Raw genomic sequence first — 21,254 nt, 5'->3', positions numbered from 1 at the left:
TGAAAAACTAAATACCAGAGATAGGACATTTCTGGCATTATAGGAGTGAATTTACACATTCAAATGAATGCAAGACAGCTTTAATGAGAAAGTGGCTGAAGTGTCTGCCTAAACTAGATCAACATCATGATATGAATCTGTCATCTGGTAGAAACAGATGTACTGGTGGTATATTTATCCCAGCATGCCAGTTATTCTCCTCAAACTTGGAGACCAGACCATAAGAAATCAGCAAGGAAAGTATCTCTTTGGGGTCTTATAGCATCCCATCATGGTATACAAACCAGTTTTTCTGAAATCCTTAAGATTTCTGGCAGGCAAATAAAAAGCTTTCCTATGCTACTATTCAAGCATCTTGACCAACAAAACTCAGAAGCAAGCGAGTACTTGTGTTAAATTGGATAGATGCATACCAAGCCACATCCCATCCCACAAGTTACACCTCTCTTTATCCCAGGATAACAGTGTTTCAAACTTCTCTCCTAGCTCTAAATCAAGTCACTACAGAATATACAACTGTTAAATGACAGTTGCAGAATAATTTTTATTCAGAAATAAGTGGACACAATGCACAAGTGAACTGCATGAAAATGGACATGAAACCAGAAGTTCAAATCAGTATCATTAACAGCTGCATCTGCTTATTTTTTTAATCAAGTGTCCTGTGTTTATAGCTGAATTTTTTTTATATATATATAGATAGATAGATATGTGTGATGCAATCTATGTAACTATATTAAGACTCAGCATTTCAAAAAAAATATTGTAAAAGAGAAAACAAAACATGGCACCAAGAAGGCTCTTCCTCCATAAAGAGCTGTGGACACTTGTTTGTCACCATGATAAATAATACACAATTAACCATACATAAATTGCATAATTATGCTTCTTAGTGAAAACCCAGCAGTTATTATGGATACTTTAAAAGGTACTATCCACATTAAAAAGTCAGTTACACAGCAAACCTTTTCACTCATATGAGGACATTGTGACCACCTGCTTCCCCCTCTTCAAAGGTCCATGAATACCATAGTTAGTGGAGCAACCATTTTTATGGCTGTAGGACATACTGTGCACAGAATATGCTTCAGCTAAAATGAGAAGGTAAATACCACAAAAAAAAATCAAAATATTTTCACTAGGGTACAATTATTATTTTAAAAATATTATTAAAAATTTACACAGGAATAGAGACCCAAATTCTCTGTCATCAATTAGGAAAACAATGCAACAACTTCATGAAATTTAGAGACCGCAACAAACTGTGTTTCTCCGTAAAAGCAACACACTAACAAGCCTGAAATAAAGTAAGCTAGAACAATTCAAGTGAGGCAATTTTATTCAAACTAAAATTCTTACTTTTATCCTTACTGGACTATTGTCAATATTCTTTGGCTTTCAAGATAACCAAAGGAGTGAATAAAGCAGAAATATGGTAAACATTGATATCAAAGATTACACTAGTTGAAGTTACTTCATTTTAACAGCAGTATTTCAATAATCACTAATAAAAAATAATTTCTTGCAATATTACACTACTGATCACTAGTGTTCGTGTAATAATGAAATCAACATCCCTGTTCTACTTTCTATAAAAAACTAGGGATGGTGCAATACTTGATGTACGCTATAAATATCAGGTATAAGCAGTGTATTTGACTATCTGCAGTCACAAGGGATATTATATTCTCTGCATCTTCACGTAACTAGATTTTCATCTGTAACTGCAGGAAGAAAAAATTGGACTAGAAGATCTAATCCCCATAAAAAAAGGCCATATTCACTGTAAGTACAGATCAGCACTTCAGTTTTAGTTAGTGCTTAGTTCTGTATTTGATGAAATTATTTTCTTGGTCCTATATAGTCAATTATCATTTCAGTTAATACATACAAATTAGAACTCAAATATATGGATAAAATCCCTCTCCCTTTTCTTCTAATTGAAGCCATGAAATAAAGGAGTCAAAACTTTCAGAGCACCTACATTTTCAAGATGTTACAAAAATGAGGAAATTAACATAATCAAAGATATGGGGCCAGTTTTCAGACCCAGATAACCCAAAATCAATCAATGTCAAAAGCATATACATGGATTTGGCCTAATTTAACATACTGAGCCTGGAAACGAGATTCTATGGAAAAAAGTCCTCACACCAATCAGTCAATAGCTAGCTCTCTCAGATGACAGGGCCAAGTCCTGATCCTCTAACTGACTAAACATGGGTTGCTCCACCAGCCTATTGCATTTGCATCCCTGATTTTACCATTTCCTGGACAGGATCTGATATTTAATTACCTACAGAACTTGTGACAAGTCTATCCTACTGAAACACAGATGGAATTCAAAGTTAGAAAACTGAGAATTCAAATTATTTCCTCTTCACTAAAACTGCTATAAACCTACGCTACTTCTGCTGCGAATAGCTTTGGTCAAAGGCAGATATATTTCTCCAAGTTTTACCAAAATGTTGTGCCTATGGCTTGCAAATATGATGTTTAAAAAGCAAAATTTTAGTTCTCTAAGTTAAAAGTTGTAGCCACATCTCCAACCTCAGTTACTCAGCTACTTATTTTGAAAGTCCTATGGATGTAACACGTCCTCTTCTTTACATCAGACTCTTAACTCACTCATTTCACATTGTTTATGCAGTTCTACAACTTCTCTTTTGATTGGGTACTTTGTAAAAAAGCACAAGATTACATACTAATTGATGATGATAATTAAGGTTTGCTCAATTCCACAGTAAATTTAAATCCAAGTTTACCTTAAGATAGCTGAAAGTGAGTGCAAAATGGTAATTTACAAATTTAAGACTGATTTAATGAACTGACCAAGACAGCTGTGTAAGTTATTTCAGTGTCATTTTTCTATGAGGCAATCTCTTCATATAAAGCAATTTGTTCATTACTATTAACTTAAAAGGTACTATATTTCCTGAATACTCTATTATACCATTGAAAGAGTTAAATTTTATGGTAGATTTATCAGGGCAACATTACAAAAACCGTAAGATGGAAACCAAAGGGTAAAACAAGAAATTAACTACATGATTCTTACTTCACTTACAACTTAAAAAGTTTCATATTGCAGGTTAAAATACAGTAACTAGTTACCATTTAAGATAATAAGGCTAGTTCTAATTAAAACAAATTGCTAAAGTATTTACATTATCATAAGCCATAGAGCTTATACTCAACATTTCTAGGTGAAAACTGCATCCATTTTGTCCATGCTGTAAGTTGCAAAAGTTTGTGAGATTTTCTGAATGTTTTTGCAGTACACAAACCTTTAAAGAAAAAAGTTAACAGGGCAAATACACAATATACTAACAAACAGTATTAAACTAACTGTGAAGAGTGTGAGAGATGCTATTTTTCACATCATGTTGCTTTTGCATTGTTTTCTATATTTATTCACCAGTGCAAGGTGTAGATTTGTTGTAAAAAACAACTACACGCTAGATAAAGTGTACAATTTGGGGTAATCTGACAGAAGCGTGATAAATATTTTAATATATCAGATATAAATGCAGTACTAAGGTAGCACACTGGTATCACTTAAGTAAAATAAATGTAATTACTAGACATGCAAAACATCTTGGGCTTCATTACAGTTGAACATGTCTAGCAGTCTTTTACAGGTGTCTGCTGTTTTGACTTTTGTTTCTGACATTAGTATCTACGTTTACTGGTCTAAGTTAGTTAGCTAAACACACAACAATCAACAACAAAAAAAATACCTCACTTACTCTATTTGCGCACCATGAGCCACAAGGGCACTTATGGAATCCATACTACCAGACCGTGCTGCTTTATGAATAGGAGTTTCACCAACATAATCCTGTAAAGACAAACTACATTTTGTCAAGCATAATCTTTCTAAAAATTAAAATATTCTTTTTACATTACTCATTTCAATTAAGAAAGCAGATATATAAAAGCAGCATTTATTAGCTAACAAATACATCAGGAACTTTATTATTATTTCAAAGTTTACAGTGGGCTGTCATATACATTAGATATTTAGCAAGAAATAATACTAAGGGCATCTAACTCACAAGATAAGCCTTATCCAATAACTAGGCAATCAGCAGAGTCATATTCAGCAAAACTTGTTAAAAAACCCTGCAACATATACCACCATAACATGTTACTCTAACACTTTATTTTCTAGCACTTTTGTTTCCCAATATGTTGGGCTGAGCAAGCCCTCTTGAATTTAGAAGTAGCATGGCCAAGTTTGTGGGACTATTGCTTTCAGGTCTTGCTGATACACTTATGCAGTACTGTACTACACCATTAATCCTCACCAGGTGAGGAGTATATATGCATAACTCTACTGTATCTTTATCCATTTACATTCCACTATTGTTAACCAGCACAGCCAATCATTTAATCTTTTCATATTATGTTCAAACATACTGGGAGTAGTGTATTGCTTTTCAGGCAACTCCTCTCTACAAATTATCTTCACAGGTAACAGGGAGAATCTACAGCAATTTTACAAATGCAGCTAGCAAGCAGCAGGTAAACTCCATGCATCATGATCTACTGGCTGCAGATGAATTTCAGTACTTGCAATTAACCACCAGTATTAAGAACAACAGAGAAGAATCTGCAGTGAAACATGGCCTTGAAGTAGCAAGTAAATGTTCAGTTACTGGTTTGTTACGATTTAGTTATCACATTCCTCAACACTTTCAATGCATAGCAAGTTTTTTTTCCTTTCTTCTGCATCCTCTATCTTTCTCTCCAAATTTTTGACAGACTTCACTTGCTGACACTAAAAATGTTCTAACTGTATGTGCCTCATTTTTGCTTCCCCATTGCTTTTATTAAAATATCAATACTATTAAAGTAACACAGCACCTTTACTGACTTGTCAGTCTTCATACACAATGGTGTTTACACCCAACTCTACAGTACTGTTTATGCTTCAGCTCTACTTGAAATGTGAATATATTCAAAATACGATCATACTACCATCTTGATAGATACAAGGTAACAAGTGTTCTAAATGGTTGGTCAAGCTTCTGAGAAATTAAATCATATCTTTTAGACCATGTCAATATAACTTGAAAATGAATTTTGGATTGTGTTATATACTCTCAATTTTCTACTTGCCAATTTCATTTTATGGTGAAGTATTTTTTATAACAAGTTAAAAATTCACTGAGGGTAAGCCAGTTTACCAGTGCTTAAGACATATATTCAGCCAAACAGCGAACTACCTAGCACCCCCAGCAGGGAACAATAATGGTACCAGACAAAAGTTTACCTTCTTACAAACTAAAGAAAATTGCTGAGGCTGACACAAAGTTTGGAGACAGAAAAGAGCAGAAAACCCCTTGAAGTCCTTAGTGATTAGAAAACAGCTATATAGCCCTTCTTCCAAAATGGCTGTCGGTAGCTGATGAATAGAAGACTGCTTTCCAATGAAGTTTATATAATTTCTCCTATTTATAATTTTTCTTGAAGTTACAGGAAGACAGAGGTATTCAACATAGGACACAATTTTATTAACTATCATACACGGAAATTCATTTGGCACTAATTTATCCAGGAAGATTTTCTTCATAGTGTAATATGTTTTCCTATCATGGAAACTGTCTTCGATTCATCATTTTGTTATTGTTTCCTTCTCCCCCCACCTTTGTTAGAGGTAAAAGTGTAGAAAAGAAGTGATCTGCCTCTTTTGTTCAGCATTAGTATTCACAGTCCCAATGCTAACTTAAAAGATAATCATTCAATATAAAGTTCAGTTTACACAAAGTTAGCTCAACTAGCCATGCATATGACAAGGATGACAAATCTCTATTAGCCCCATAAACCTAGCATGTTGCCCACAGTAAGATCTAGTTAACTCAATTATGAAGTATTGCTGTGGGGAAACGCTAGAAGGATGAAAAAAGACCTTTGCAAAAGGACTCCTCACCACTACATTACAAGAATAAGCTAGGCTTATAGCAACTAACAATCCTGTCGCCAAAAAACAGAAAAAGTTTAGTATCTCAGAAGAGGATATATGTCTTGAAAAGAACTTCTTTCAATCACTGGCCCAGAAAAGCACGCGTCTCTTCTCTAAAGCTGAGGAACTGAGAAAAGACTTGGAGAATGACGGAATATACAGATTTAGATTCTTATAACATTCGTTTTAATTACAGCACCTTAACATTAGTGATGACTAAAATTATCTTCTCCTATGGGACCAAATCTTTTTGCACTGAAATAGTTCATAAAATAGCTTCCCAGCTCTACGAAGAAATTCTCTCTCGGTTATGAGCTAGAGTGAAAGGGGGAAAAAAAAAAACCTCCCACTGAGAAATGGCTTTAAATTTTACTTGTTTTTCGGTACATCCAAAATCAAGTATACAGAGCAAAATAAAGTACTCTGAGTCTCAGAACAATTCTGGTTTGATTCAACAACTGGAATGAATGGCACCAAACAGAAAAAGCAATATATAACACAGGTTTTCCCAAGAAGCTTCTGAGAGCAGTTCAGTGTCTAGATTGTTAGCATATCTTCATAGAATCGTTTCAGTTGGAAAGGACCTTTAAGATCAAGTCCAACCATTAACCTTGCTTTTCACACGTAAGACACATTCCCTACCTCTTTTTTGGCTATGCAGAGCAAGCTAAGTGGTTTTATTTTGAGGGACTCTACAAATGCCTAATTATCCTTGATAATACCTCATCATCCTTCTAATTGTCCACAGTTCCCACATGTGCTTCAGTTTGATGTTTCCCTTCCTGGAATACTATTACAGAAGAGATTATATCAATAACTTGTACTGGCTTTTCATATCTAGAGGAGAACTTTTCAGGGTCCTATTTACCCTTTTGATGTGACACTGCACAAACAGCCCAAACTTGTCTCACAGTCCAGAAGTCACATTGCAAATAAATGAGCAGAAAGACCATTTAAGTTTTATTAATTTAACATTCAAGATAACACAAGTTTGTTTGCTTCTGTGGACACTAAGTACTTTGTGTACAGTGCTCATGAAGATATGACAAAGAGAGTCATGAGGCATCACAGGCACATTTATTTTTTGCAACTGACTGCCGCTGTCAAACGTCTTCCTCCTTTCCCTTGGAGGAGCACGGCTATCCTTTTGCAAAGACAAACACAGCCTTCTCTACCTTGGGTCATGACTAGATTACCTTTGACTTCTACTTCATTTTACTGCGTAAATATTTGGTTTCCTTCCTTATTCTCTATTTATATGGCTGAAAAGTCTTCTGCTTTTTTGGCTTAAATTTTCTCAGTACATCTCAGCTTGATTAATCAGTTTGCATTCCCTCACTATGCTGCTTCACCTCAAAAGACATCTCCTTTACTAATTAAATATTTTTCCCAAATTCTCTGCTTATTCCCAGACCTTTATTTAGATGTGGTTATTTTTTCAGCAGTCTAAAGCCATTTTTTACTCTAATTTCCCCACTTTCTGTCTTTTTGGGATCCGAATTTCTGTTGGCTTTAGGATCTTTCAGTTGAACTTAGAGCAAATTTCTAATTTTTTTCTCCAAGTTCCAAGTCCCTGGATACAATTCAGTTAATTTCCCTCACTGGTATCTTTACACCCCTTTCATTAAAAAAAAAAAAAGCTACTTACCTGTCATTTTTTTTTTAAAAAAAACAAAAAGCCCCCATGCACATTTACACTGAAAGCTTTCAGCTATGTGTATTGACTTTGGCTTGGACAAAGTTAATCTTCTTCATAGTAGCTGGCATGGTGCTAGGTTTTGGATTTGTGACCAAAGCAGTGCTGGTTATACACCAGTGATTTAGCTACGAGTGGGCTGAGGGTGCACAAGAAGCTGGGAGGTGACACAGCTGGGACCACTGACCCAAACTGACCAGAGGAATATAGCATATGACACCATGCTCAGCAAGAAAAGCTGGGGGAGGATGGAGTTTGCCATTCTCCCCCAGCTTGAGGGACTGGCTGGGCATCAGTCAGCTAGTGGTGAACAATTGTGGTTTTGTTTTTTTTTTTTTTTAATCACTTCATTATCTTGTTTTTGTTTCCTTTTTTACCTATTAAACTTCTTTATCTCAACTCGTGAGTTTTCTCACTTTTCCCTTCCAATTCTCTCCCTCAACCCACTGAGGGGGAAATGAGCAAGTGGCTCTGTGGTGCTTCAGTGCCTACCAGGGTTAAACCATAACACTGTGCAAGCACTTGTAAAATACTTCTAGTATAGATTATCCAATACACAGAAGCACTATTTTACCTAACAAGAAATACAAACTAACTCCATTCCTTAACTCAACTGACTGAACTGTAAGTTGTATCATCTGATCACATTTCCAAAAGCTGCTCAGATTTCTTAGACCCAGCACCCTACCCTTTCTGAAGCCAATAAGTAGAAGCTGGAGAATATGGAGTATTTTTTCCTCATTCATTGCTAAAAATGCTTTGAATTCATTATCGTTTCTCCTTCTGACTTTTGAGTACAGATGAGAACTGACGGAATATTTTTATCTGGATTTAGTCCAAATTGTTTTTAAAAATACAAAACTGTAACATACCAAAGGAATTAATGTTTTCTTCCTCCCCACCAAGGATATCAGTGTATTTACAGCTCTTGCTAGCGTGGGTAGTCTAACCCTCCTAAAATCTACTACCTGTTATCCCTGCCATATGATTGTAACTGGCTGGATGAAAAGTAAGTTAGCATCACCTGTAAGGACGCGGTATTTCTTATCTGTTCTCTTTCAGATAGACCACACCAAACTGTTTTTTTTGGCCAATCAACACAGGCAACATACAACAGAAATGTTTAATAGGCTGAGGCTAGAGGGAAATACATTAAATGAAGTAACAGGCTTTTAGATCAAAAAGTAATCATGATTATCTGATGTTAATATGTACAACAGCACAGAATCAATCTGCGTTGTGACAAGGATAAAACATCAGGAAAAAAAAATCTCCGGGAAAGTAGCAGTATAATTGGTTTGCACTGTTACAGTGAACTAGAGCAGGCAGGTAGCCAAATGCAGGTCTTGAGTCACATTATTAAGAACTATTAGCAGGCACTGCACATTGAAGAAAAAAAATGAATAGTAGGACTTTCTCTTGAGTCCACTGCTGGGTAGAAACAGGCAGATCATTGCTTGGCACTTTAGCTTTCTCCTGCAAATTTTTATGGTGATCCTGGGGGCAGGGGGGGAAGAACCGCCCACTGATCATAAAGAGAGACAGATGGTTCTAGCCAGCACATACAGCTATACAAGAGGGCTGGGCATCACAGGATATACTCATACATCTTATTTGAGGAGCAAAGTACAGTTAGGACAAGCAGTTTTCAGCATTTGTCCTTCATCGCTGCTGCCTGAGAAATGTCCTGGACAACTGTCACTAGCACCGAAATATGCATTTTCAAGTTTTCCTAAACTTCAGGGCAGGCAGCCTGGGCTACAATACAATACCTCAGGGAAGATATGAGAAAGCGTGCATGCAAATTCTACTGAGTACCGGAGATTTACGTTAAGACTGAGACTCGAGTGGATTCCTTTTCAGAAGCTATCCTTTTCTTTTTCCAGAGGTGATGGGTTAGTCTGTAGCCAATGACCAGGAGTCAGTTTGGAAGGGAAGTTTTACTAGTTTAAATATCAAGTATTCCCAGATCTTTCTCAGCATGTGTTTTGTATCCATTGTCCATGGAACACTTGTCCTCATACAAGCATTAGCCAGTGACTATGTCTGTCTGAAGTACAGCATCAGTCAGCGAGCTGGAAGGAATAAACAAAATACACATCAGGAAATAGTGCTCCAAAAGCTCCAAAGTGTGGGTGGAAGCCCTAGATGATCACCTGAAAGTGCTTGGAAGTTACATAAGGAACCAAGATCATTTATTAAGCAGTTCAAATCAAACAAGAATAGTAGAATTTGACTGCAATTCAATAAACAGCTGGAAGCAACTGGGGAGAGCAAAGCATGCACTAACTATGCTTTACACAGCCATGTATGAAACATTCCACATATCCGTGGGATGAGTTTGCTGCTATAGGTATCACCACGGTACACTGTCCAGATTTCAATGCTCATGCATATGAAACTAGTGTGACTGACCAGCTGCATCCTAACAAAGAACCAAAGAGACTTTTTTTTTCTACCACCATTCTAATTAACCAGAGCTATCTTCTTATTTTATCATCAAACCAAATCTAAAATACCTCTTCTCTATGTTCAATTAATATTTTGCGGGTGCAAAAAAAAGTTATTGCATTCAAGTGTAACTTGGGCCTACCATTAAAAACATACAAGGCTTCCACAGTGTCAACTCTCAGTACCATCTATATTAGTGTCCTTTGCCTATCAATACCTAAACCTGCCCTGAGAAGTCTACAGGACACTATCACCACTCTGAAAACTGGAGAACCACAGTACTTGTTCTCCTGTGGAGGACTACAGATCTATTATTTGGATTTGCTCTAGTGACAAGCCAACAATTTATAAAGACTCCTGAGTCACTGGCTAGTCTTGGTGACTTCTTTAAGCTGGAGTGAATTTCCTGCCTACTTTTAACTGTGTATTATACTGCCTTCTGCTTTCCTTTACAGTCATCTGCATGTTGCCCTCAGCTCATGGAGAGATCTCTCTGCACTCTTCTCTTCTTTTGGGGGTTAGCTGCTACTTTCTTCTTTGCTATAACCTCACTCACTAGATGTGATTTTTTTTCCCCCATCACGTTCCAGGACAGCAAGCTTGTTCTTCAACTCCATTTCAACCTCACTGGTCTGTTCTTCTCTTTATCCTCATAGTTGGAAACTTTCATTCTTCTCATTCATTCATTTTCATTCATTCTTCTCTTCTCATTTAGCAGATATTTGTACATCTTTATTCTGTGCATGCCATTTTTCCTCTCTAATCACCATTTCTTTACATTCTTACCTGGTCTCCAGATGCATTTATAGTTCTTGTATTTTCTCTTCTGAAGATTCTACCACTATGCAGCAATAACTTATTGCATAAGTTACTTTTGTCAGGTATCATGGAGAAGATGCGATCTATAGCCTCTGCATCCAGTCACCTTCATTGTTTCTACAATTCTCCTGGTGTCTCACAGCTGTTCCCAATGCACCAGCCTTCTTTTCTGAAAACTCAACACAAACTTCCCCATTTCTTATTTTTGTATAGCTTAATAAAAAAGAAAGAACCAAACTCTAGAAATGCAAATGTTCAAGTTCTTCAGCAGACTTAGTTTAACTCTACTACATATAAAACACAGTCTGGCCATTAAATATTTTAAGAAGAGTATGATGCAAGATTTAACAGACCAGACATTTTACAGATGCTGTGCCATACTACAGCTTTTAATAAATACATATGCTGCAGTATTAATTATTCTCATAGAATATTATAAATAATAATTTTGAGTACTGTTATAAAGGAACACATTACGTATGCCCAGCATACATAATGGATCCATTCAGTACTGCAAACATTTGCTCCAAAAGCGTGATAGTTTTAAGCACTCAATTCTGTTACTGTACCATAGTACAACAGTCCTTTACAGGAATTTTGCTACACTAATGCACACTCTGCTACTAAATAAATCATTATCATACTCACAGTAGAAATAATGGAAAATTATTTTAAAACAAATTAAAAAAAATAAATCACCCATTCATTCTTTGTTAGTAAAGTACATGTTGCTAATCTATTTGCAGGAAGTTACTAGAAAAGCTTTGGAAATAATCTAAGAAGGAAACAAGATGCACCTTAAAATAAACCAAGGCAGACCTTACTAGCTGACTAAATCATGAAGTACCACAAAGGTCTCATGGTTCTGTAGGTAATGGTGATTTTGTCAATTCTTAACACATTTAATAAGATGCTCCTCACAAAGTCTTTTCTCTCTCCCCCAAAAAGGCATTACAATACCAGAGTACTTACTAATGCCGCCAACACCAGAGCAGCACACTATTTTGTTCAATAAGTAGCAAGATGTAAATTCCTAAAACAAATGTTCTCCAAACCTTTAGTGGCTTAAAGGACATTTAATAGTCCTATCTCTACTATAATGAAAAAGGCCTATAACTGATAATAAAGTCATCTGACTTCAGTTAATGTTAAAAAGAACGTATCTGTACAAGAATGTAAGGATCATACATGTAGTAAAAAGGGACCAAAAGACTCCTTCCAAAACCATATGTAGACATGAGATATGTGTGAATCCATACCTGTTTGTTTATGTTGGCCCCCACTTGAATCAACCAATTCAGGCACTGTGGATGTCCTCCAAAAGCAGCAATGTGGGCTGGTGTTTGAGCAAAACGTGTTGTACTGGCATTTACAGAAGCTCCAGCTCTTACTAACTGCATTAGGCACTCCAGCTTTAAAGACATGAGGGAATAAAACCAAAAACGTTACACAGATGTGCTATGACAATTAGCATGTGCTAAATAAATACATAAAACCTAGAAAAGCTAAACATACTAGTGAAACTATATGGATACAAAACAAGACAGAACATGAACATGTGGATTTTCCCCCTCCTCCCTATACTCCCCCCTTCTCTGGCCATAGGCCATACCTGAAAAGTACTTAATTCTTACCCCCAAAACTGAATTCCAACGTTTATTTTCAGGATGGGGAAAAGAGAGCGTAAATACCTCAGAGCTGACTACAAGAGCTATTTGGTTCACTTTTGTCAGGAAGAAAAAAGAGTTCTGATCCAGCAAAGCTGCAAACATGATACTAAGGCATTATCAGATAATGTTTGTCAAACAAGAGTGTTGTCAGGAAATACATAGATGTATTCTCAGGAGAGTTTAGAGGAAGGTCAATCAGAAAAACACAAGATTTTAAATTTCTTTACTGTTTTCCTAGAGTGACAGAAGCAGATTACTAACGAAAACTAATACTGTTAACACTATGCTAAATCTATAAAAAGAATAGATTATTTTCACGATTTTCCTGTTATTACAGCTGAAGACCTGTTAAAAACAAAATAGGTTGCAATTGTGGAAATACCAAGAAAGAAAAGCTCTTTGTTTTAAAAATTGCAGCATTTTGTCACACTATATTCTGACTTTTATTTTCCCATCATACTAACCAGAAGCGTCAGATATCCAGCTGCTATTTTTAAATTTTCATAACATCACATTTGTAGAAGCTAAGCAAACCACAGCCAGCCACGATGACCTCAACTTTCAAAAATAGTCAAAAAAAATGCTCCTTTCCTGTCACACAGTAACATTGTCTTTTTGTTGATAGGAAAAGGAATGCACTATGCTAAAATAAATAGCTTCCATTTACTGTGGTTAGAAAACAAACTCCACCACACACACATGCAACAGCAAAATAAAAAACCACCACACTGACTCGGGGCATTGGTTCACCTAAAATCTACTGGTCAGTCTCTCACAGTTAAAAAAAATGTTTGTCAGCCATACCACAGCTATGGAATCATCTGTTCATAAAGGAGCCATCCAAAAAGCATAAGAAAGTCAGCTGGCAGCTTGATTACAGATAGAAGCATAAACATCATGATTCCAATGTTATTCTCCACTACTGTACGTCAGTCTCTCTCTTTTTTTAAACCTGTAAATTCCTGATTTTGATGAATTACATAAATGAGATAAAAGTACCAAAAAAAAAGTATTTTACATCAGCTTTGCAAATATATTTTGAAATTCAATTGTTTCCTCCCCCTGTATAGTTCAAGCAAACACATATGTACCTTACCCTTTAGGATATACCAAAATACTTTTTTAGACTGTAATGGACTTGACACTAGACACATGTGCTCTCAAAGTCACTAATTACATGAAGTAAAGGTGTAAGGGTGAGGGTAACTGAAATATTGCTCTATTAATGAATCTAACGCCGTAAACCTCAACACTACCACAGAAAAAGTACCTTTTCAAAATCAAACAAGTACTTTTAATTAAAAAAAAAAAAAATTACATTAAAAAATGGTGTAGGGAAATTTATAATTCTAATGCTAAACTACCCAAATACATTTTGTATTTGCTAATAGAGACTTGCCTTGGTGTTCACATGCTAGCACTCCTAATATTGCTGTTAACCCTTAATAATTATTAATAATTGTAACACTGTAATTATTAATAAGCATTGTGATGGAAAATCACTCCAGCTACACCGAGAAGTTCCTCTACTATAACTGCAAACAAAAATAATAAAGTTCAGCCAGTTTTTAAAACAATAGACTTTTAACAGAATTAATTTGAAAACACTTTCAGACAAGCATTACAACTTCAGGAAAGAATATTATTTCCTGCACAGAAACTGAGCTGAAAGTATTTCCATAACTAGACAGGCATTACAGCCCATCGATCAAAAGGGAAAACACATTGGAATTGGTTCACTAGCATCATCTTGCACTGCTTAAATCTGCTTTATAAGATGGCTACATGTCATGATTATCTATAGAACTTCATGTTTAAATGTCGTTTTTTCTTGTGTGGCATTTTTTTTTCCTTCATTATCTCTTACAGGGTTTTAACAACGAAGATAACGTTTCAGCCCATTGAAAGCTGAGGCATGAGCCTTCTGCATCATGGCTGTCAGAAAAACCTGCTTCTTCCAAGATTATGGAAGAATGAGGTAAATTACTTCTGTGGACAGGAAAAGTGAACATAACAAAAAACACCACCTCACTTTATTTACGCTTGAGATCAGGACATACAAGTCCACTTTCATTAAATAACCTTTTAGAAGATATTTTCCACTGTATTGTTATATCTAAAGCAGAGGTTAAACTGATTTAATGAAGAAAGACACGCCTCCACACAGGCCACAACACTGGCAAAATACCGAGGAAGACACAGGCATTTTTATCTGTATTACTTCTGTTCCAAAAGAAACAGAATGTACTTGCTACTATTCTGCTTCCTATAATGTAAACAGTCAAATGGCAAAAATAAAAGTAGGAGAATAATATGAGCAAATAGATGTGGTCAGAGAAAATAAAAATACACATGCAAGTGGTTAAAAAGAAAAATGAAATTCAGGTTAGTATAAGACGAAGTGAATTAACAGCAACTTCATTTTTTTTTTTTGCAAGCCCTTCATTTTCTACCTCTCTGGTAGCTTTTTAGATTGTTAACAATTGTACGTTATGACCCACCTTCTCAGAAATCTACAGAATGACAGGGTAATTTAGGGCACTACATAATTAACTCTAATTGGAATACAGCAACTCTAACAGGAATTAATTTACATCTTAGGGTATGAGCAGCTCTCTGCAGTCAGGAAATATCCTGAAAATACAAACTCCACCACAGATACTCTACACAGCAACTAAATTTGGACTTGCTACTATCTCTAAAAGGAGGTCCATACTGCCATTAGAACTCCAGATATTACAACCAGTCATTTTCAATTGACTTTGCTGGTATTTTATTTATTACTTGCAAGCTGTAAAACTGTGATTCAGCACAAGCTATTCAGAAATACTGTATTTTCATTTTTAGTCTTAACATACTCTATTTTTATCAGTGCTAGTATTAGATCAGTATTCCCCCCCCACCCCCCCCAAAAAAAACCCTTTCCTCTTTCACATACGCCTTTCTAACAGAACCTGACTGTGGCTGCTCCTTTACTGCAGCACATCTACGACTGCGTGCAAGAATGTAGTCCTGCATTGTAAAATGACTTTGTACTGTCCTTTGATATGAGGCCTTTCTTCTATGTGCAAATTGTGCAACAGGTAAAGGGAAAGCAACATCTCAATACAGCTAAAGTTCACCAACCCCAGACTGATGCTGTGTGTGCATGCACGTGCATGTGTATGTGTATGAACTGTTGTAGATTTCACTGCTCACAAGTTGCTCCTTCTTCCAAAAGAAATTAGATCAGTTTTGGCATTTCAGCCTCTTTCAGAGTTGTAGGTGGAAGCAATACATATCTGATAGACCACGCTGCCAAATGGTCCTATATCAGGACAGCCATGAAGTTCTGTCACCATTTAATTTCTTTCAGGAAAAGAAAAACAAATGAGTGAAAATCCCACAAAATCTAGAAAAACAAAGTAGTGAAGTGGAAGAGTCTTTTTCAGTAACTACTAATGAACATTTCAAAAATTAATATTTTAAAACTCTGATACTTTGAGAAATAGAAGAACTCTCCATTTGAAGTTTTGATTAATCTGAATTTGGAAAAAAAAAATATAAATAAGAACATAAGACATGCATATGAATGTCCATTAAGAGCAGCTATTGTTTCACTGCTGGCAACCATCTATTAACTGGTGAAAGGTAAAAGTATAACTATGCCACACAAACATGAAGTCAGTTGAGTTTGGGATCCAATTACATTACTGTAACTTTTTCAAGGGTGTTGTATAGTCTCTGGCTCAGAGAAAGGAACATTACCTAACAAGACTATAAAACATGCAGAAAACTTCCATAAATTGAAATTGCTTAGACCTTGTCACGAGGCTTTTAGGAAAGTACATATATGCCAAGTTGTACAAAACCCATTTATAGCCTATGTCATCTTTGCAAGTCTCTTTTCACTTGCCAGATTTTTTCCCCCTTATATTCAACACCACCACCATGTATCAAATTTTGCTGATACCTAAGAATGAACATGGCAAATATAAACACAGTATCCTGCAGACTGACTTGTTCCCTTTGTTAGCTGTTTCTGCAAGAGTCTCTTCAACAGAAACTAGAACGTACGCAAAAACTCACGTAACCTAGCGTACGTAGCTAGTAGAAAGCTCAAGATGCTTAAAGGAAAAAACTAACCACCACACACACACTTCCAAGACAAAAGCAAGACTGCCACAAGCATGTACCAAAGATATATTCTCATGAGATGGAAAAAGGAAACAGAAGACACTAACACCAATTTAGTACCTTCACATTTTCTATAAGCGTACTTCATGATAACATTTAAGGCACTCCACTTTTTTTCCCCCCAAAGCACAGATTAGCTTTCTGGACAAATAAAAGGCTGCTTTAGGTTTTGGGTTTTGTGGGTTTGGGGTTTTTTTTGTTTGTTTGTACTTGTGTTTTGGGGTTTGTTTTTTTTTTTTAAAGACTGGAGGACTACTCAGCTATGTTTCTAAAATGTTTCTGAAACAAGCACTGCAGATAAAGTCACTTAACATATAGAAACCATCTCTTAACATGCTTTTATAAACCATGACAACTGCCTACGTACATTCATTTTTCTCCTCCAGCACACTATCAATAAATAGAAATATACTGGAAATGGGAGGGAGAACAAGAACAAAAGCCCCTCAAAATCCAAAACCAGACAAATCAATGGGGTGGAGAAAAAAAACCAACCCCAACCCTCCAGGCTGTAATTCTGCATAGGCTGCAACACTCACCGCAGTAGAAACAGGAAAGGCCTACATAACATCAATAAATTAAGATACCACTCAGCTTAAGATTTGGAGTTAGAGACAAGTCAGAGAAAAAAGGCACTTTAGAAATATCTGGGCGATTTTTCCCATTTGCCCATTTCCTAAATAGCTGTTAATTCCCATTTTTGAGTTTGTCAATCCAACAAAGGAGACTGTAAACACATTTATTTTGAAAATAGTACTAGGATTCTCATATAGCATGGCTTCAAACACTACCTGTCAGCTTATAAAGATCACTGTATTTTTTCATACTTAAGGTTCAAAAGGAGCTAAAGGCAGAAGTTTCAGGAACAGAATAGACTAGACTAATTCAGCAGGAAGGGACCTACAACCATCATCTATTCCAACTCCCTGACCAATTCAGGGCTGACTAACAGTTAAGCCATGTTGTTAAGGGTATTGCCCAAATGCTGCTCAAACCCTGACAGCCTTGGGGCATTGATCACTTCCTTAGGAAGCCTGTTCCAGTGTTCGACCACTCTCTCGGTAAAGAAATGCTTCCTGATGTCCAGTCTGAACCTCCCCTGGCGCAGCTAAGAACCATGGCGTAGCTACTTATGTCTTCATCTTTGCTGCATTGCAACAATGCCAACGCGGCCAATTCCATACTCGCATCTGCGTGCGTACAAAGCACAGTTTGTTTTTCATACTGAAGGGAACAGAGTCCTTGACAAGCACAAGCATCTTCTTCCCAAACTCCTAACGAGCCGGTAGTCATAACACAGACACCACAACAAAACAGTCTCCAGGTGTGGAGTCTGAGGACGGTAAGGACCATGACTAGACTCCGCAGACAAAGCATGAAGCTTGACGAGAGGGCGGGTTAGTCGGGAAGCGTGGAAGGGGTCGCCGCCACGGCCGTCCCTCTTGCCCCGGCCGACCGGTCCGGAGGGGGTCAGCGTGGGAGGAGCCCCCCGCCCCTCCTCCTCCTCCTCCCCACTGTCTCCCGCCGCCCTGTGCCGGCCGGTGACCCGGGCGCCTTTTCAAAGCCCGGCTGCGAGACCCAGGGCCGCCTCTGTCAGCCAGCTTGCCGGGAAAGCAGCGAAAAACGGGGCCGCTCCCGCCGCCGCCGGCGGGAAGGGGATGAATGATTCGGGGACGGCAGGTGCTACCAGCCCCGTGATCCGCCCCACCCCCGCCTCGCTGCCCGCGGGGCAGGGAAGAAGCCAAGCGCCACGGCTCTGCCCGCCCGATCCCCTGAGAGAAACGAGCGGCAGGCGGAGGGGGGGCGCGGCGGGCGCCGCCCGGCAGAGCGCGCGCAAGGGGCCAAGATGGCGCCGCGTTGCGCCCGAGCGGGACCGGCGCCCTCGTTCCCCTTCACCCCCGCCCCCGTCGCCGCCCTCGCTCTGCCGGCCGAGGCAGGCCCCACCTTGCCGAAGTGCGCGGCCCAATGGATGGGCGTCCAGCCGTAGAAGGAGTCCTCGGCCGCCAAGTCGGAGCGGGGCGAGCTCTGGAGCAGCGCGCACAAGGCGGGCAGGTCCCCGTCGCGGCAGGCGCGGTGGAGTGGGAAGCGCAGGGTCAGCAGCTCCTCGCTGGAGAAACCCGCCTCGGGGCCGGCTCCCAGCGACATGGCGGGCGAGCGGGAAGGGCAGGGAGAGAACAGCGAGAGGGGTGGCGGCGGCAGGGACGAGGGGAGGGGGAATAGGAAGGAGAGGGGGGGGGGGAGAGAAGAAGCGAGCGGGCGGGCGTGCAGGCGCGCTGGCTGTCCCCGTTGGAAGCGGCGGCGGCGGCAGCGACTGCGGCTGCTGCGAGCTGCCCGAGCACAAAGGGAGCGGGGTGGGGCCGCGCGCGCCGCTCCGCCCCTCGCGGGCGGGGCCGGGCGCCCCTCGGGGCGGTGCGGCGGGGGAAGGGGGGAGCAGCAGCGGAGCAGGCGCGCGGTCGGCATCTCTCCGCCGCCCGTGTTTACTGTTGCTGGAGGCGGGAGGGCTGTAGCCGCCGCCGCCTGAGGAGGCTGGTTCGGCAGCAGCCTCCGGGGCAGGGCGGCAGCGGCCTCCTGGAGCCCGGCGTGCCGGCAGAGAGGAACGGCGCCTCCGGGCTCGGCGGGGAAAGCCGGCCGGCGCGGCGGTGGTTTTTAGCTCTCCCTGCGCCGCGGGGCGAGAGGAACGGTCCGTGTTTCCGCTTCTCCGCCCCCGACCCGGCCCCGCGCAAGTGAAATCTGCGGCGGCGCGCGGAGCGTGGCGAGCGTTGCTGGGCCTTCGCTGTGCGGAGCGGAACGGGCCTTCCTCGGGGACGCGCCCGGTTGGCCCGAGCGCTTGTGCGGTTAGCAGCCGTGGTTACGGGGAGAGGGTGTTTGTCTGTGTTAGAGCACACAGGGAAGCAGACTGGGTGGAAACAAAGCATACCTCGTGCAGCCCTCTTCCATACCTCGAGTAATCCTGTTCACCGCGCAGGGCCCCCTCCTCTCAAAGGGACTGTTCGCGGGTGTGATGTGCTGCTTTGCTTGGGACCCTGACCGAGTATCTGAATATTCAGCTGTTTCCGTACACCACGTCAGTGCTTTCAGGCCAACGTCCGTGCCCCTCAGCACTGGGGAGATCCCTACGGGTTTGTGCTGCACAGTGGATTGCAAACCAAAGGATAACCTTGTTAGTGTCTGATTAAAATGGTAATGCCAAATTCTTGATTGCAACTAGAAGCCGATCCATGAGTAATGCCTCCACAGAACCTTTAGGAAACTTCTGTTGGTTATCCCTAATTATTTTCTATGAAAAGTATTTCTGAACTACTTTTCTGATAATAGTAAAATTAAATGGATGGTAATGTGTTTGCATAAATTGATGGTAGTGTGTTTGCATAAATTCATCTGCCCCCCAAAATCAAGAGATACTCTTTTTTTCAATATACACTATTAAGCGATGCAAGCTGGGAATTATGTTCAGGGGCAAGGATAGTACAAAGTAATTTCTGTTAAAAGTACCAGGAGACTGAGGCAATTTAAAGGCTTTTCTTTAACATCAGGTTAAACTGATCATTAAGGTATTGTGAAATACCTTTTGGTTGATATAGGAGTCCTGATTTCTCAGGAAAAATAAAACATTCGTAACTATTTTTTTGGATCAGATTTTGTGCATGAGAAATGTGTGTTTTTTATTGTGGTGGGTAGAAACTAGTATCTGAAATAATTTATTTGATTTAAATTGATTTTTTAATTACTTTTCTGATTGAATAGTAGTTAAAGATATAAAGATGGTAGGTTTTTTGTTTTTTAAAATAGCTTTTTTTATTCTTTGGAGGTGAAACTCTGGACTCTTGGGCTAACATATCAATGTTTTCAGTTTTTGCTGAAATTCTCCCTAGTCATGCTTTTATATACTACTCGCAGCAAGTATGTATTGTGGTTCCATAGGCGTTCCTCACATTTATTTGGCTTCTTCGGATTTCGGCTTAGCTAAAACTGTGTATGTACAATAGCCAGTCCTCAGAGATAAAATTCCAACACGAAGAAAAACACCTACCTGCAAGCAGAAAGAACTGCATCCTGGAATACAGTGCATCATAAAACGCCCTCTTGACATATGCTTCCCGTAGCAAATAGTCTTTTTGTACATATGTAAAATCTTAGAAAATGAAGAGAAATACAGCATATGGGGTAATTTTTTAGTCTGCAGTGAGGTGATTAGGGAATTCACTCACTGTGGAAATGTGCTGATACTGAGTGGGTGCTTGGTTGGGTTGTACTGCTCTCATGTAGAGAAGGTGCTTTCCAGAATGCTGTTGCAACAGCAAACAGATCTGGCTTAAGATTTTCCTTAAAATATCACAGTGATGGCCTGAGCTAGAAACAATGGATTTAGACTGTAAAAAATTATAGCAAAACTAAACACCTTTCTTGTGTTGTCAAAGTTTTGTTTTGATCTTGACAGTCAGGTAATAACATACAGCTCTCAGTCAAGTAATAA

General features: G+C 39.2%; 1 protein-coding gene across 6 annotated transcripts in view; it reads right to left on the bottom strand.

The window, feature by feature from the left end:
• Positions 1-19,108, bottom strand: part of ANKRD10 (ankyrin repeat domain 10) — a 38,215-nt gene extending 19,107 nt beyond the window's left edge. The window contains exons 1-5 of one of the 6 annotated variants that reach the window (XM_068425417.1): positions 18,725-19,108; positions 12,194-12,346; positions 3,750-3,841; positions 2,391-2,400; positions 434-482 (exon numbers count right to left, since the gene is read on the bottom strand). In XM_068425417.1, coding sequence (XP_068281518.1) covers positions 434-482; positions 2,391-2,400; positions 3,750-3,841; positions 12,194-12,346; positions 18,725-18,925 — 505 coding nt within the window. In that variant the 5' untranslated portion in view covers positions 18,926-19,108. Of the gene's footprint in view, positions 1-433; positions 483-2,390; positions 2,401-3,749; positions 3,842-10,901; positions 11,148-12,193; positions 12,347-18,724 lie in introns of those variants that run through there. The other 5 variants (XM_068425411.1, XM_068425412.1, XM_068425413.1 and 2 more) reach the window with 5 other exon arrangements.
• Positions 19,109-21,254: the final 2,146 nt, after the last annotated feature.

This window comes from Nyctibius grandis, chromosome 2, assembly GCF_013368605.1.
Source record: "Nyctibius grandis isolate bNycGra1 chromosome 2, bNycGra1.pri, whole genome shotgun sequence".
Lineage (NCBI taxonomy): Eukaryota > Metazoa > Chordata > Aves > Nyctibiiformes > Nyctibiidae > Nyctibius > Nyctibius grandis.
Note: the sequence above shows the minus strand (reverse complement) of the source record. Positions and strands in the feature narration are given on the sequence as shown.